At 36.5% G+C, this 17645-nt stretch overlaps 1 protein-coding gene and 2 non-coding genes across 3 annotated transcripts; 1 reads left to right on the forward strand and 2 right to left on the reverse strand.

The window, feature by feature from the left end:
- Nucleotides 1-5161: 5161 nt before the first annotated feature.
- LOC118349118 lies at nt 5162-5282 on the reverse strand. The gene has a single exon (XR_004802109.1). It is a non-coding gene; the product is annotated as a small nucleolar RNA snoR126 (small nucleolar RNA).
- Nucleotides 5283-7244: 1962 nt separating this feature from the next.
- On the reverse strand, nt 7245-7366 carry LOC118349117. Its single transcript, XR_004802108.1, has one exon. It is a non-coding gene; the product is annotated as a small nucleolar RNA snoR126 (small nucleolar RNA).
- A 7358-nt stretch (nt 7367-14724) lies between these two features.
- LOC109017773 (protein FAR1-RELATED SEQUENCE 5-like) lies at nt 14725-16566 on the forward strand. The gene is made up of 2 exons (XM_018999963.2): nt 14725-16430; nt 16518-16566. Exons 1-2 carry the CDS (start codon nt 14725-14727, stop codon nt 16564-16566), a joined length of 1755 nt encoding a protein of 584 aa, XP_018855508.2.
- The last annotated feature ends 1079 nt before the right edge of the window (nt 16567-17645 follow it).

Here is a 17645-nt window from a genome sequence, read left to right on the forward strand (position 1 = left end):
CCCGCACGATTGAAGTCGCTGAGCCCACAACTTAAACCTCTGCCCTACACCACCATGTTGCCACCGTGAGACTCTCCCTGTAGACCACTACCCACCGAGTTGTACCACCACAAAAGGTTCTGTTCTACAACATGAAAACAGAGCATGTGTTCTCTGCCATGAGCCACAACGCTGCCACCCAGTTGCTTTGCCTCGAAACCCACGACGAAACAAGCAGGAACCACCTAGAAAAGCCATAGAAAACGGTAGTGCCACCCCAGGTCCACCGTTTGCCTCTAGGAAAGCCACGCCGATTCACTACACTGTCTCTCTCCGTCCATATTTCCCTCGCGGTAGCTCTGTCTCTCTCCCTCCCAGTGCCCTACCACAACGCTCACCACTGTCGACCTCAGCCCAGCTTCCTGCGCCGTCGCATGTTCCTTTCCCTCTCGGTGACAATTATTTTCGAATGGCACTGTTGTGAGAAAATTCAGAGAAGTTAAAAAGTCTATGTAAGCGGAATTCATATGATAGATTTTGTATAAAAGAAATGAATTGAGGTCGACTTTGGAAAATATGCATGTTTTATTTTGAAAAGAAATTTGAAATAATCTCTGTTATTTGTTCTACATTACTCATGAAACTTTGTATAAGAAAGTATTTTCTGTCATGACTGATATAGGTATTAGCTTATTTTTGGCATTTTATTTATGAACTGTGCAAAAAGAGCGAATATGAAAATCTTTGCATAACTATATGATTATGATCTAATTTTGTCGTGTTCTGAATATGTTTTGTACTCTATTATGATATAATGTGACTTCTGAAAACCTTTAGCATGACATTCTGCTTCTATTCTGTTCTGACCTTACTACAAGTATAAGACTATGGCCTATGTTTGGGTTGGTAACAAATTTTCTGTTTCCGGTGCACCCCCTTTGGAAGACAACGTGGTTTTCTGCATGGTCTTTCCTGTGTATACACTCGGGGCTCCGAGAATAAATAAGGGGAAGATTTCACATTCTATTTCTGCTCGGTTGACTGTCGAGATTTGTGCAATCCTACCACAAGGGTTAAACATAGAATTATATTCTAACATGATGTCTTAGTTATGCTATGCCAAATGAATTTTGATTAAGAATATTTTTAAACTTTTACTCTGATATTTTTTATAACATGTATTGATTATACATTCTGAAAATAAAAATATTTTGTTCTACATTCTGAACTCTATAAATGCCCATATTTACATACTAGTATATGTTCTCTGCTTACTGTGTTGTTGATAACTCACCCCTTATCTCCACAATATTTTTCAAATAATTTTGACATCTCAGCTTGAAGTCAAGAGGTGAAAGTGTTAGCAAAGTTTGATAGTCGTAGAGGAAAAAGTACCAAAGGGTACAAGTATTGATTAGAGAGTTTTATTTAGTAAAGAAATTATTTTATGTTATTTTGGTATTTTGAGTCATGGATATTTTCGAGTAGTTGTGGAGATTATAATTGATTTCATTGGGGTATTTCTTCGGTATCTACAGTCTTGGTGGAGGAACATATATTTTTGGTTTTGAATAAATGAATTTATATTTTATGAAAAATTTGGAGTATATAAATATGTTATGGAAGATAGTTTTAGATTACAAGAGTTAATTCTCCAGACTTTCGAGACCGAGGCGTTACACGTGATCCAAATCATAGCTAAGGGGTTCGCTGAGGGTGGGCCCACTTCCTCCAAGGATGGGCAAGCTCTCCTACTAATAGAGCTAAATGAGCCACTCTTCAACAAGTTCTCTGGGCCCGTATGAGCTCAAAGACTCATGAGGGAAGGCCAAGCACCTACGGGAATACTTTTATTGAAAGTGTAAGCCGTGTTTGATTTTGATTCTGTATAAGCTATAAATGAAGTTTTGATTGTCTCCCAAAATATGTTTGGTCTCGTCCAAGTCTCCAGGGCGAGTTTAGTCTAACATATTGCTCAATCTTCGCCGAGCATCCAAGTCTCCAGGGCAAGTTTAGTCTAAGATACTACTCGACCCCCATCGCGCCTGCGAGGGTCAACAAGGTGAGTCCAGTCTAACGTATTGTTCGACCCCCATTGCACCTGTGAGGCTTAACAAGGCTAGTCCAGTCTAAAGTATTGCTCGACCCCCCTCACGCCTGTGAGGGTTAACGAGACAAGTCCAGTTCAACGTATTGCTCGACCTTCACCGATGTCCAAGTCTCTAGGGTGAGTCCAATCTAACGTACTGCTTGGCCCCCCTCACACCTGCGAGGGTCAACTAGGTGACTCCAATCTGACGTACTACTTGGCCTCCATCCAGTTTACAAGTTTACAAGGCAAGTCCAGTCTAACATACTGCTTGACCACTTCGCACCTGCAAGGGTCAACGAGACGAGTCCAGTCTAAGGTATTGCTCGACCTCCATCCAGTTTACATGTTTATCAGGTGAGTCCAGTCTGACGTACTACTTTTACAGGGCGAAGTCTATGAGGCGAGTCTAGTCTTATGAACTAATTGACCTCCATAACGAAGTTTAATCATCTAGCATGTAGGGCTCAGTTGTTCATGTCGATTGATCTGAGTTGCTTTCAACACCATTACACTCCCCAACAAAGAAAGTAAAGAAAAATGAGCATGGGTAGAGCGGAAGAAACGGAGTTCGAAAAGAAGTATATTATGAATGTATAAATGTGGCACAAAAAGCACGAGTTTATACCAAAAAAAAAAAAAGAATAAGAAGAAGAAGAGAAGACTAGGAAGGAAGGGGAAGTCAACTGGTGAGGTCATCAAAGAAGGCATCCAGTATCAGATCCTTGCCCCCAGTGGCATCATGCTCCAGGGTAGTTGCATCTGGGGGAAGGGACTTCAGATAACCTTGCGGGTTCACCAGCGCATGGTCTCATATCCTCTCCAAGCTCTTGATATAGCCAAAGGACCAGGCCTAATCATGATTTGTCTTGACTAACCTCAGATGATCTTACAAACAGGGAATGAGGTCTTGAACCTAGGACAAATCTAACTTTAGGTCCTAAATAACCACGTTGCGAGAAGACACCAAATGCTCCATCCCGCCGGACTTGGTTTCCAACTCCTCCACACGCGACTTCCCCACCTGTGTTGTGGCGTGAGCCCCAACTATCTCGGCCTTGGCCTCCATTGAGCGCTAGGCCTTGGACTCCAGCATGTTCTTCTTGTGCTTTAGCGACTCAGAGAGGGACTTGCCTTGGTCATGGAATACGATCAAGTGTCGAAAGGAGTTTGGAAGAGAGCGAAGGACCCATTTCTCCTCCTCTAAAGCCTCCCAGCCGTCAACGATGAAAGCCACCAACTGTTCTACTCCCTGGAAAAAAAAACACACAAATCAAATCAACAACAAAAAAAGGCAATGGAAGAAATAAAATGGCACCTAAGGGCTTATCCCATAAAGGAATGCATTAAGCGTGCCCGCCATCCCCCGGATGGACTTAGCACAGACTCTTTCAAACCCGAGCTCGACTTGTGGAACCTCACTCCCTCCAGCATCATGAACCTCATTAGTCATCTCCCTGATGCTAGCCCTAACTCCTAAGATTAGCCTCCTCCTCAATTTCTGAGAAAGCAATGTCAACCTAGCTTCTCCTTCCACTGTCGACTTTTAGATTTATTTTATTTCATAGCAAAATTTTCTTTTTACTACAGATTTTTTGTTTTCAGTTTCTATAGCAGATTTATTTTTACAGAGCATATTTTTTTATAAAACAGATTTTTTAAAATAGTAACAAATTTTTAATAAACTGATTTTTAAAATAGTTTTTTTTTAAACAGCTTTTTTATGATAAATTTACATTTTATTAAAGGACAATGCTAAAGCCACTGCTTGGGGCTCCTGCTGGCTCTAACATGTATTTTTTCATGTATTTTTTTTAAGTTATTTTTTACAAAGATTCTTTATAACACTTTTAAATATTTAAAAAAATAAATAAATTTAGACCATCATTAAAAATACTTTCTTAATCAGAAAGTAAAACAATAATTAAAAAATACTTTCTTAATCACAAAGTAAAATAAAAAATATGTACTTCGTGATTAATGAAATATTTTCTAATGATATTGTGAATTTTTTATGTTTTCAAAATATTTAAAATTGTTAAAAAAATCTATATAAAAACATAACTAAAAAAATACATAAAAAACACATGTTAAAGCCCAGCGCAGCCCCAATGGTGGCTTTAGCATTATTCTTTATTAAAACCAGAAAACCAGTTCGAAAACCAATAAAATTTGAGGTACCGATTTAAGAAGATAATCGATGCGTAATCAGTTTTGAAAAATACAAAATAGGTACATACCGGTTCAGTCCTAAATTTTGTCCAAAACTGGATCGGATCGGTTACAACCCTAGAAGAGAGTAAAAAAAAAGCTCATAAAATAGATGATTCATTGGACATAATATGTAATTTTCTTTTTGAATTTCTGTCTATTTAGTTATTAAAAGGGAAAAAAATAAAATCAAAACATTCAAACCAAGAAAAAGAAAATTGGGTTTAAAATTCGATACCGAACTGGTGCCCTTCTACTACTCTCGTGAGTCGTGCATTTCTACCCTGTTAATATATATTTTTCCCTTATTTTTTGTTTGTTTGTTTGTTTTGTTGTGCTACTCCACATGACTAGAAGCTCAACCCAAGGACTAGAGGATCCAATGCCCACATATCTCTTCGATCTCATTGACCCCACTCCTAACCCTCCAGATTATGAGAATCCTACAAATTTCAATGCTAAGTATCAACTAAAATATGGTTCATTGCCTCCATACTTGATTAGATTAGGTTTACTCCTCCATTGCAAAAGAAAAAAAAAAAAACACTCTACAAATGCCATTGCTTTCTGTGTTGTTCAATTTGCAGCTAGACTAATCACCTTGCCATCCCCACCAAAAATGGGGGTTGAATCATGCTTTATCCTAAACCCTTTCGCGACATCCTTGAACATGCAAAAGGGGAAATGTATGTTCACAAGACTATACACAACCCCTTGATTTCACAACAGCACTCGATAAAAACTGGTTATGACAACATTGCTTGCACCGATATTTGATCACACTCGAATTTCCAAACCATTGTGAGGCACGAACATACCCTCCGCAAACAAAAAAAATTGAATTTGGGTAAAAAAAAAAAAACACAATGAATGAAGACTTATAAGGCTAGACACGCACAAACACAGTCATCAAAGAACAACACAAGGGTTGTATCGTCACTTTTTGATACATTACCAAACAACATAAATCAGAATTGAGAAATGTTGTTTGTCATCATAGCCTCGTACATGTAAAAATAAAACACACAAATCAAATCACCAACAAGAAAAGGCAATGGAATAAATAAAAGGGCTCCTAAGGGCTTATCCCAGAAAGGAATGCATTAAGCATGCCCGCCATCCCCTGGATGGACTTGGCACAAACTCTTTCAAACCCGGGCTCAACTTGTGGAACCTCACTCCCTCCAGCATCATGAACCTCATTAGTCATCTCCCTTATGCTAGCCCTAACTCCTAAGATCAGCCTCCTCCTCAGTTTCTGAGAAAGCAATGTCGACCTAGCTTCTCCTTCCACTGTCGACTTTTAGATTTATTTTATTTCATAACAAAATTTTCTTTTTATTACAGATTTTTTGTTTTCAATTTCTATAGCAGTTATGTTTATAGGCTTATAACAGATTTATTTCACAACAGATTTCTTGTTTCATTTTTTATTTTATAGCAATTTTTTTTATAGCAGAATGTTTTTTACATAGCGGATTGTTTTTTATAAACAGATTTTTTATAGCAGATTTATTTTTACATAGCAGATTTTTTTTATAAAACATATTTTTATAAATAGTAACAAATTTTCAATAAAAAAGATTTTTTAAAACAGTTTTTTTTTTTTTTTATAAACAACTTTTTTATGATAAATTTGCATTTTATTAAAGGACAATGCAAAAGCCACTGCTTGGGACTCCAGCTGGCTCTAACATGTATTTTTTCATGTATTTCTTTTTTAAGTCATTTTTTACAAAGATTTTTTATAACACTTTTAAATATTTTAAAAAAATAAAATAAATTTAGAATATCATTAAAAAATATTTTCTTAATCAGAAAGTAAAAAAATCATTAAAAAATACTTCCTTAATCACGAAGTAAAATAAAAAATATTTACTTCGTGATTAATGAAGTATTTTCTAATAATATTGTAAATTTTTTTATGTTTTCAAAATATTTAAAATTGTTAAAAAAATCTATATAAAAAAAGAACTAAAAAAAAAACACATAAAAAACACATGTTAGAGCCCAGCAGGAACTCCAGCGGTGACTTTAGCATTATTCTTTATTAAAACCAAAAAACAGGTTCGAAAATCAGTAAAATTTGAGATCCCGGTTTAAAAGAGTAACCGATGCGTAATCGATATTGAAAAATACAAAATCAGTACATACCGGTTCAGTCCTAAGTTTTATTTAAAATTGAATCGGACTGGTTACACCCCAAGAAGAGAGTAAAAAAAAAAATAAACTATAAAATAAATGATTCATTGGATATAATATGTAGTTTTTCTTTTAAATTTTTGTATATTTAATTATTAGAAAGGAAAAAAAATAAAATCCAAACATTCAAACCGAAAAAATGGTGCCCTTCTACTACCCTCGTGAGTCGTGCATTTCTACCCTGTTAATATATATTTTTCCCTTATTTTTTGTTTGTTTGTTTGTTTTGTTGTGCTACTCCGCATGACTAGAAGCTCAACCAAGGACTAGAGGATCCAATGCAAACATATCTCTTCGATCTCATTGACCCCACTCCTAACCCTCCAGATTATGAGAATCCTACAAATTTCAATGCTAAGTATCAACTAAAATATGGTTCATTGCCTCCATACTTGATTAGGTTTACTCCTCCATTGCAAAAGAAAAAAAAAAAAAAAAACTCTGCGAATGCCATTGCTTTCTGTGTTGTTCAATTTGCAGCCAGACTAATCACCTTGCCATCCCCACCAAAAATGGGGGTCGAATCATGCTTTATCCTAAACCCTTCCGCGACATCCTTGAACATGCAAAAGGGGAAATGTATGTTCACAACCCCTTGATTTCACAACAGCACTCGACAAAAACTGGTTGTGGCAACATTGCTTGCGCCGATATTTGATCACACTCGAATTTCCAAACCATTGTGAGGCACGAACATACCCTCCGCAAACAAAACAAATTGAATTTGGGTAAAAAAAAAAAAACACAATGAATGAGGACTTATAAGGCTCAGACACGCACAAACGCAGTCATCAGAGAACAACACAAGTGTTGTATCGTCGCTTTTTGGTACATTACCAAACAGCATAAATCAGAATCGAGAAATGTTGTTTGTCATCATAGCCTCGTACAATGTCAAAAATCAAACACTAACTCACAACACAAATACCAAAAAAGGCAACGCAACAAATTATCATAAGAATATAATCGAATTGTAAAACAAGCAAAAATACCAGAAAAACAGGGAAGAAGGCAGTGAGCAGACGAGTACAAAGCACGCAGCTGCTGTAAGATAATAGCTCTTATCAGTTCCCGGTCTACGAGAGAACCCTAATCCCAAACGAGGGTTTTAATTTTATACAACGATGAAAAGGCTTTTACACGAAATAACAATTACAGTCCCCTCAATTGTTGATAACTTCTGGGTCAGACGGCCCCATGGCTCTGGTCCTTCTCGATAATGCCACGACAGACCCAAATGAATATTTGGGCCTAAATGCCAGGAGACTTGAGCATTGGCTCCTTTTTGCCATAAAACATAATCTAATATATTAAAATGCAGTTAATTTTATATATTCTATTAATGTAATCTACCATTTTGTGATTTGTCCAGTATCCTTGCCCATTGCCAGCAATATCCCTATTCCTATCTGTTGCATCCAAAACCCGAAAAAGAAAAAGAAAAAGAAAAAGAAAAATTGGACTGCGGCACTACGCTACCCATATAATGATAAGAAAAACCAGTTTCCTTGACCTCAATCTTATCACAAACCAGCTTCCTTACAATTGACTCCAAAAAAATAAAAGATATTTTAAAGTTGTAAACATTAAGCCAACAAATTAATGGTCTTTCTTTTCCAACAGCTAGGTGATAGGTTGCAGTCTCCTTTCCCAACCACAATTCGCTGGACGAAAATATTGTGCATTATATATGTCAAATCTATTTTAATTTACAATAAGCTTTGGAACGTGAATACATGAGATTAATCATGGTTAATTTTCTTTCTTAATATCTTAAATTTTGTAAATTACGTTGCTTTCTATATATGTTTTTCCTGTTTACCTATTACGTAAAATAGAAGGATCCATTAACGTCGTACGTAATAGCTTGCTTGCTATCTAGTTCCAACGCGCAATTAAAAGTTTTGAACTGTCTCTGTTAGGAATACTTAATTCGGTAATTCCTTGCGATCGAATTAATTGTTAGAGTGAATGCATTAAGTTGGCATTGATTACCAAACAATTGAGTTCATGCACGAATTTGGCTATTAATATTGCATGTCATCGATCTACACTCAATATATATATATATATATATATGTATATGTATATAATTTGTCGATCGACTAGTACTAGTCATGATCATCATCATGATCTTAATTCAGGGGTCACTGTATGTACAACAAAGAACAAATGCACATGTATTGGAAGCAAATGCATCCATATATACATCAAAGGAAAATATATATTTGTCTTTCTTTGTTTCTGTGCTACGATTGACCTTAAAAGGCATATTTCATATGAGAAGTACTGCTAAATCACCCATCACTTTATCCCCTTTATAGTTTTGACTGCTCCTTTATTTCATTTTATTTCTATTATTTTTTTTAATAATTAAGAAAATTATTATTAGTCAATTTATTTATATATATATTTTTTAAATGTTTAAATATGTTGAAAAATATTTAAAAAAAAGTACAGTTACAATAGTTGTAACTTTGAAGGAGCAAAATGACGAGGCGGAGTAGCATTCCTCATTTGATATTGTGCCACTATATATATATATATCAGTTGGAACGTTTTAATTGAAATTACATTAGTTAGAATTAAAATGGATCCTCCTGATCCACCATACATACCTACCCAATAATGTATCCTTAGAATTTCTCAGCCTGATCGGTCCATGTCCATCAATTTTTTTTTTATTTACACGCCCTTAAATCCTTGGCCAAATTATGGGGCGTCAGACCCTCAAAAAACTCTTTATTTTTCTACGTTTTCATCATCGCCCGCGGCTTTGTTGAACATCAGAACATGTCGATCGATCTGTAGCAGAACCAGCTTCATCTTCACGTTTTACTTGCTTAATTACCCTTTTAATTAGGTATCTCTGCCGTTAGAGAGTGCCAAGTACATGAAAATCACAACTATATATATAGTGTTCCCTCTGTCGAAAGTTTCATGAGCAAACTGATCGGATATTGTCTAATTAATTTCGAAAATGAGTCACAGAAAGGTTTATTCACAAGGAAGCATACCCTTCTCATGGGAGGACACGCCCGGGGTCTGCAAAGTCACCCACCACCAAGACTTCCTGCCTTTCGATATAAGACTACACGCCCTTAAACTAACATCGTCGCAGTCACCGATTTCTCCTACTTCATCATGGGATATTAGCGCCAAGGTTTCGGCTGATCATCATAACATGAAGATTCCTCTCCCTCCTTGCCCACTACTACAGCCTCCGCGCAGGAGCACTTCAATAAAGCTGGGACACGAGTTGCAGGAAGATCCTTTTCTTGTGGCTTACAAGGAGTGCACCAAAAGCGTGGAAACTTTTTATAAACCGCCGTCTCCTCAAATTAAGAAAGGCAATAACAATATTGGTTGCAAACTATGGAAGAGTAAGTCTATCTTTTCGTGCAAGAATTCATGTGAAGTAACTGATGAAGGTAATATTTTGAAGCTCTCTCAGCTCCCCCCTCTTCCGAGATTCAATGCCAGAATGTCAAGGCGGGAGAGATCACAAAAATTGTTATGGCAACACAGATCAGCACGAGATCATCACGATATTAACGTCTAGCAAGTACTATCTTTTACTCTCTAAGCATGTCAAAAGATCATCATCAGCTTTATTGCCTGAGGTTTAAGATTTGATTTAGTATTATATTATATATTTGTACGCAAGATAACGATCGATGAGCGGGATCGATAATATATATATATAAAGGTTTTAATTAAATTTTTTCTTCCTCGATCGAAAAACTTTTGTTGATTTTACCGAATTAGTTGTTGGGGGTTGGGCTTATGCTTCAATTTCGATTTTTTGTTTGCACACATGATATTTAAGGCTTACGCCCAGTACTGGTTCGCTGGTATGTGTGTGTGTGTGTATATATATATATATATATATATATATATATATATATTTGCAGCTGCGCGCATGTTACAAGCTAGTGCATGTCGTAGTACCAAGAGCTCTTAGCGCATGTTCCGATCGGAACAGCTTGTAGGCCGGAGATGTTATATTTAGTTTAGTAAATACATATCTGCAAACGTAGTTGTGGTAAAATAATTAAATTGAACACAACAAAGAAAAAGGACGCACGACGTTGCAGGAAACGAAGTTGGACTGCTAGGTCTTAATTTGATCATCGTTCCGGATATATACATGTATATAATATATATTGTTAACTTCGTCTTTTGAACGCCTAAACAAGATTCTAAAAACTCGGGCCGAGATCTTCACTTATTGATACAAAGAAGAAGGTGGGCTCGGGGTGGTCCGGAGAATCTTTGATACCTATGTTAGTCACGCATGTTTAGAGTATGAGCGTTGCTCCTCTGCCGCTTAAATAGTAACGCTCCAAGTGACTACGAGGTCAAATTGATATTTTTATTTTTTTTTAATTTTTTTATTCATATTTTTTTATTATTTTAAAATAATTTTTAAAAATATAAAAAAATATCAATACACTAATAATTACTTTCTTAACTGTTAAATAAAAAAAAATTAAAATAAAGAAGGTGTCAAATTTATGTGTCAAAGTATATTTTTCTTAGAGCATTGGATTTCTAATCATAGAGTCTAGAAAGAGTTCCTTATACTTGAAGTGTAGCTTTTATACTAAGTTTCAGGAGGTCAGGGATATTTTGTATCCGGTGTCAGAGTTTGGCCATCCCAACCACAACTGTTTTGCCTGGGTATTTAATATGACGTGATGTTATGAGGTTAGGCTTTCAATACGGCGTGTTTTGTGAGATAATGTCTTTAATGCGGCAAGGTTTCCAAGGTACGTCTCGATCGTGGGCGAGCGACGTGGTCATTTTTTATTCCCCTCATTAGAGAATGGAGGGTCATTCGCGTCTTCCATTAATTTGTTGGTGTAGATCCTATAATGCTAAGTGTCATAGTGGATCAAAGTCAACACTTCTTATCTATCCCCCTTAGCCCGGTTTCCCGCACTGCACATTTTCCTTACCTAATACAACCAAATGGACAACTCTGAGGGTAAGGCTTGGATTGAGATGGGCCTCACTGTACGGGCCAAGCCCAACCAACATGAACCGGGTGGGAAACATCCCTTCCATATATATAGTTGAAAGTTTGGAGGGCGGCTAGCTAAGGATGAGCCCTTTATAAGAACCAAAGTCAATAATATATTAAAAAAACATATAAAGGCATTTTTTATAGGCATGGGATGGATCAGGGATCAACTGACCAATATATTGTCTCATTGCAAATGGTTTTCTTGTCATTGCTTAATCCCAATATAATAATATTATTCTGAATGAATGCCTCATTGCAAATGATTGTCAAAGATATTAGTTATTCTTTTTTTTTTTTTTAAATAAAATAAAGTCCTTGCATGCATCGTTCTGATCCATTTTTGTGATCAAGTTCAGCTGACATATTTGCAATATATATATATATATATATGAGAGACATTCAAAATATTTTGCATTCAAACTCGATCTGTGTTTGAGTACCGGGAAAAAATAGATCTGAATGTGTAACATTCTTCCATCAAACCGTCCCGCCCCCGCCCATTATTGTCAAAACCAATATCCAAGGATTGTACTGATCTTATGATCAAGTATATATATATATATATATATATATATATACACACACATATAAGCATTCTAACCTGAATGAATGACTAAAGGTTGCCAACTAGACATTTTGGACACAACCCGGCCGCGAATCCGGTAACACCTCACCACTTGAAATAACGTGGTTTGTGAGAATAGACAAGGTATATGAGTTTTACTATGTACAAGCAAGTTTTCGTACCAATTTGTGTATTAATGTTATTGTCTTCATATTCTAAATTCAAATTAGTATTATTTTTAATAAAATCTATTTTTTGATCAATCATATTGAATGGGTGCGCGTATTAGCTAGTACACAAAATTGCTTATAATTAAATACTTCCCAAGTATATATAATAAATGACCTGATTAAGAATGGAAGCTTTAACTTTCTATTTAAAAGACCAAATCCAAACAAGTTTTATTGGGCGGGTATTTTGTGATTGGATCAAACGAGTTGTATCAGACTGAATGCAGGTATTCGATCATGAGTTGAGAAGCTAGGCCGTCAAATTCGATTAGGATCTACATTAACGTTCATTTATTGATAAACTAAATTGACGATTCAGTTTGTGTCAATTGTCAAGTCGACTATCCCGTCACGTATAAAACCAAACGGGCTAAAACGCTTACAGGGGGTCTCATCAGAGTATATAGTGTTGTCTAATAATCCAATTGATTGATATCCCTGCATTCTTCTTCGTAAGTACTCCTCATTGTTGGCAAATATAATATGCATTTTTATGCTATTGGTTGTGTAGACTATATAGGCGGATCAGATCCAGGAGTGATTGATGGGAAACAGAAGACTTATGATCGTAGAGCTTCGATCTATCAAACTAGTCGCAACGCTCTGTGCTAGCCATATCGCAATATGGTAGAAAGTTGCAGAAAATGGGTACAAGCTCACTTCAATGGTAAGTTACTCAGAGACAGAGACAGAGAGAAAATAAATGAATTTTATTTGAGAATTTGCTTGACAAATCTGTACCAAACGCTACAGTAAAATAGGTGCCGGCCGAAAGAATAACGACCTCCAAACTACTACAATGTAACGGGAAGATAACTAATACAGTTCCTCTTCGGAACAGACGGGCTGCTCTTTAGGGGTAAACAGCCTCCAATCACAGTAAGACACGTAGATGATTTCACTGATTGTAAAATACACAATTTTCCATCCGATTACACTCTTTCCCCCTTCCCTTTCACTTTCCATTTCACCTTTCAGATTTCACCGTTCGTTCACCCTTTCCATCGTCTTCCTCCATCGCCATTCGTTCCAGAGCTTTCACCGCCTCCAAGCTCAGTCGCCGCCGCCAAGCTCAGAGACACCACTTTCCTCCATCCCCCCCCCCCCACGACTTGGTCCGTCATCATCTCCCCCCAAGCCGTCGCCCCACCAAGCCGTCGCCCACGAAGTCGCTCCTCGATGGTAAGTTTTCTAAGGGCTGTTGTAATTGGCATCATGTAATTTTTTTAACCTTTACCATTGAGAAGGAATTGGTTTACTTGTAGTTAGGGTTTGTTAGATCTTTTACATTCACCACATTCGGATTTGAGTAAGTTAGGCTTAGTCAGTTATATCCCTAACTAGAAGACACACGGTTTCCATGTAAGCATGTGTTGGAAACTCACTTGTATATGTAATTATGAACATCCAGATCTTTACCCAATGAGCATTGCTTGCATATATAGCTCTAAAATGTTTGAGATGCCAACTTTTTTATTCCAATTTTCTCAGATATATAGAAACTAAATAGGGCATCTGTGAAGTTTGACCGAAATGCTTTCAATGCTCTAAAAAAATAATGGAATTTCAATTAAATCATTAAGTTTGGTGCTGGCTGTTTATCTTCATTAAATGATTAAGTTTTAGTTTGGTGCTGGCTATTACATTAATGATTTTTTTCATTAATTTGGTGCTGGCTATTATGTAATGTGTACTGATTTGTGGACTGATTTAAAGTGTTTTGTGTACTGATTTGAATTGATTTGTGCACTATTTTTTGTTTCTTATTTTATAACATAGGATCATGAATGGAGTTTTGATAGTGATGAAAATGTGAATATAGAAGATGGAGTTTGTGTGGATGATGGAGTGAATGTGGAAGATGGAGATGATGGAGTGAATGTGGAAGATGGAGTGAATGTGGAAGATGAAGTCAATGTGGATGATGGAGTGAATGTGGAAGATGAAGTCAATGTGGATGATGGAGTGAATTTGAGACCTTGTTCGAGTAGTGGTCCGAATGAGCCATTCATCGGTATGGTATTTGATGACGTAGAAGATGCTCAAGCATTTTACAAGGTGTATGCAAGAAAAAAAGGTTTTGCTATTCGAACCAATCATACACGATTGTCGAAAGAGGAGAAAAAACTAATTGCTGTAGACTATGTTTGCTCAAGGGAAGGATTTCGACGGGAAAGGAGCAAACAAAAAGAACGAATAATTTCGGAACCTGCTGAGACAAAGATTGGTTGTAAAGCATTGATGGGGATAAAAAAAAGTGGGTGAGAAGTGGATAGTATGTAAGTTTGTGCTTGAACATAATCACTTGCTACTTACACCAAGAAGTACTAGTTTGCTTCGTGGACATAGGATAGTGACACGTGTCCAAAAAAACCTTATTATGACTTTGAATGAGTCCGGTGTACCGACAAGGAAGATAATGTCGGTGTTGAGTAAAGAAGCAGGGGGCGACTTTAACGTTGGTTGTATTGGCAAGGATGTGGAGAATTACTTGGGGAACAAAAGAAGAAAATTATTTGAAGAAGGAGATGCACAACGATTATATGCCTATTTCTTTGATCGACAATGCAAAGAGCCTGGATTTGTGTACTCAATGCAAGTTGATGAGAATGGGTGCATGGGAAGTTGTTTTTGGGCAGATGCAAGATCAAGGGCGTCGTACCAATATTTTGGGGATGTGGTCACATTCGATGCCACATATTTGACAAATATTTATAAGATGCCCTTTGTGCCATTTTCTGGAGTTAACCATCATCACCAAACTATAATGTTTGGTTGTGCCTTGTTGGTTAATGAAACAGCTGAGTCATATGTATGGTTATTGAGAACATGGCAAGAAGCAATGCTTGGACGAGCCCCTTCAACCATAATTACCGATGATGACAAGGCTATGGCAAAGGCCATTGGAGAGGTACTCCCAAATACAACTCATAGATTATGTTTGTGGCACATTCTGCAAAAATTCCCTGAACATTTGGCTTATGTATATAATAGATTTCCGGATTTCCAAAAAGATTTCCATCATTGTATTCATAACACAATTACAATTGATGAGTTTGAGCATGAATGGAGTGTTATATTAGTGAAGTATGAGTTAGGAGATAATACTTGGCTGCAAAATCTTTATAACCGACGGGAGAAGTGGGTTCCGGCTTACTTGCGTTCAACATTTTGTGCCGGCATGTCAACGACTCAAAGAAGTGAAAGCATGAATAAGTTTTTCAAGGATTATGTTCGTTCCAGTACTATGGTCAGTGATTTTGTGCATCAATATGAGAAAGCATTAGATGCACGTTATTTTAAAGAGAAAGAAAAGGATGTGCGAACAAAATCAACTTGTGCCATATTGAAAACATGTTACAAAATTGAAGAAGAAGCTTCCATAGTCTACACAAGAAAGTCTTTCACAATTTTTCAAGATGAGCTTTTTAATAGTCAACGCTACAACTCAACTAAATTTTCCAACGAGGGCGAAAGCAAGACTTATAGAGTGGTACCTCATGGCAAAGAAACCCCTCTCTATCATGTGACCTTGGAGAGTGGAGGAGATAAGGTGACTTGCACTTGCCATATGTTTGAGTTTATGGGAATTCTCTGTAGGCATATCCTGTGTGTACTTGGAAAGAAATCAAAATTAGATTGTTTGTCACAACACCATATTCTAGAAAGATGGACTATCAATGCTAAGAGTCGACCTATTATTGACATTCCCATTCTCGAAGGGCATGTAACGCCACAGGATGATCTAGCAATGAGGAAAAACTCATTGATGATGCAATTTTATGTCATTGCGGAACTTGGGACGAAGTCAAGGAAAAAACTCAATCACCTCTCCCTTGCCTTAGATAAGGTCCATAACGAGCTACTTCTAATGGAAGATGATGACAATATTGAAGAATCTGTGGGCCCAGTTGGAAGGGAGTCAACCTATGAATCCATTTCTCAAAGATCTCAGGTTGTCTCCAATTTTTCACAAACAATACAAGATCCTCCACGAGTGCCCACGAAAGGGCGTCCAAAGTCTTTGAGGGCAAAGAATCCAAAAGAGATGCAACCAACCAAGAAAAGACGTTGTAGCGTTTGCAAAAATGAGGGACATGCTCGGAACAACTGTCCTTTAGTGAGGTATTGTAGCTTTTGAATATTTTTTATTTTTTGGTTTTTAATCAAAGCTCTACACTTATTTTGTTGTATTTGTTGTTGTTTATGCAGGGATATTGGGCATACAGTCCAGGTTGACAGCACTAACTTGGATTCTTAATCGAAATTTCCTTATGTATGTGATTAATATTCTTTATTTTTTTTATATTTTCTAAATGTAATATTATGCTCAAGCATTTTAAGTTGTATATAATTATTGATGTTGAAATTAATGTGACAGCAGGGTTGTGAAGATTTTGAAGCTTGTGATTCTTGGGATGACAAAGATCCAAGCTTGTCATGGACTACATCCACAAGAAGCTGTTAATATTTAGCTAGGAAGCAAGGACTATGTGATTTTTTATGGCACTATGTTATTGATATGGCAGGACTATGTGATTTTTATGGCACTATGTTACTTTTGATTTTTTTGATGGTATAGACTTATTTTTGATGGCCACTTGAAAACGTAGAAATGGTGATGGCAGGACTGTTATTTTTATGGCACTATTTGAAATTGATATGAAAATCACATTTTTTATGGCACTATGTTATTTTTTATGTTTTGATGGTACAGAATAAGTTTTTTATGGTCACTTGAAATAGTGAAAATTATATTGCAAATTTTGGACAGATGCATCATGAATTTGCTCGTGGGATGGGGCAACCCAATTTTATGCAGGATATGTGCAATGGCAGATTGTATTGTTTATAAATGTTCCCTAGGATTTGGCAACCAAAATTTTGAGTCATTGAGTTTGTGAGTGTGCGTGAACCTGATTGTCATGATTTATGGGAAAAAATTATTGTAAACTTATTAGCATACTACTTTATGTTTTGAAAGGGATAAATTAAAAATCATGCAATTGTAGAGCTGGCTAGCTTGAACCTGATTCTCAAGTACTGTTTCATTTTATAATACAAGCCAAACATAATGTTCAACATAAAACAGCTTACATGAGTGGAATCACTACCCGACATACACTAATATTTTTGGGATACATGAGAATTACAGCAAACATTACAATAAAAAACAACCACGATATCAACAATGCTTTCAAGGTTCCCTTATACTTCTTCTCCATTGTTTTATATTTGGCTTGTTCGATCAACTGATGTTCATGACGTAACCTCTCATTCCTTCTTTGAGCTAACTCCAACGTCATCTTGCAGCATGAGTTTTGTTCACTTTCAAGATCA

This window comes from Juglans regia, chromosome 7 (genome assembly GCF_001411555.2).
Source record: "Juglans regia cultivar Chandler chromosome 7, Walnut 2.0, whole genome shotgun sequence".
Classification (NCBI taxonomy): Eukaryota; Viridiplantae; Streptophyta; class Magnoliopsida; order Fagales; family Juglandaceae; genus Juglans; species Juglans regia.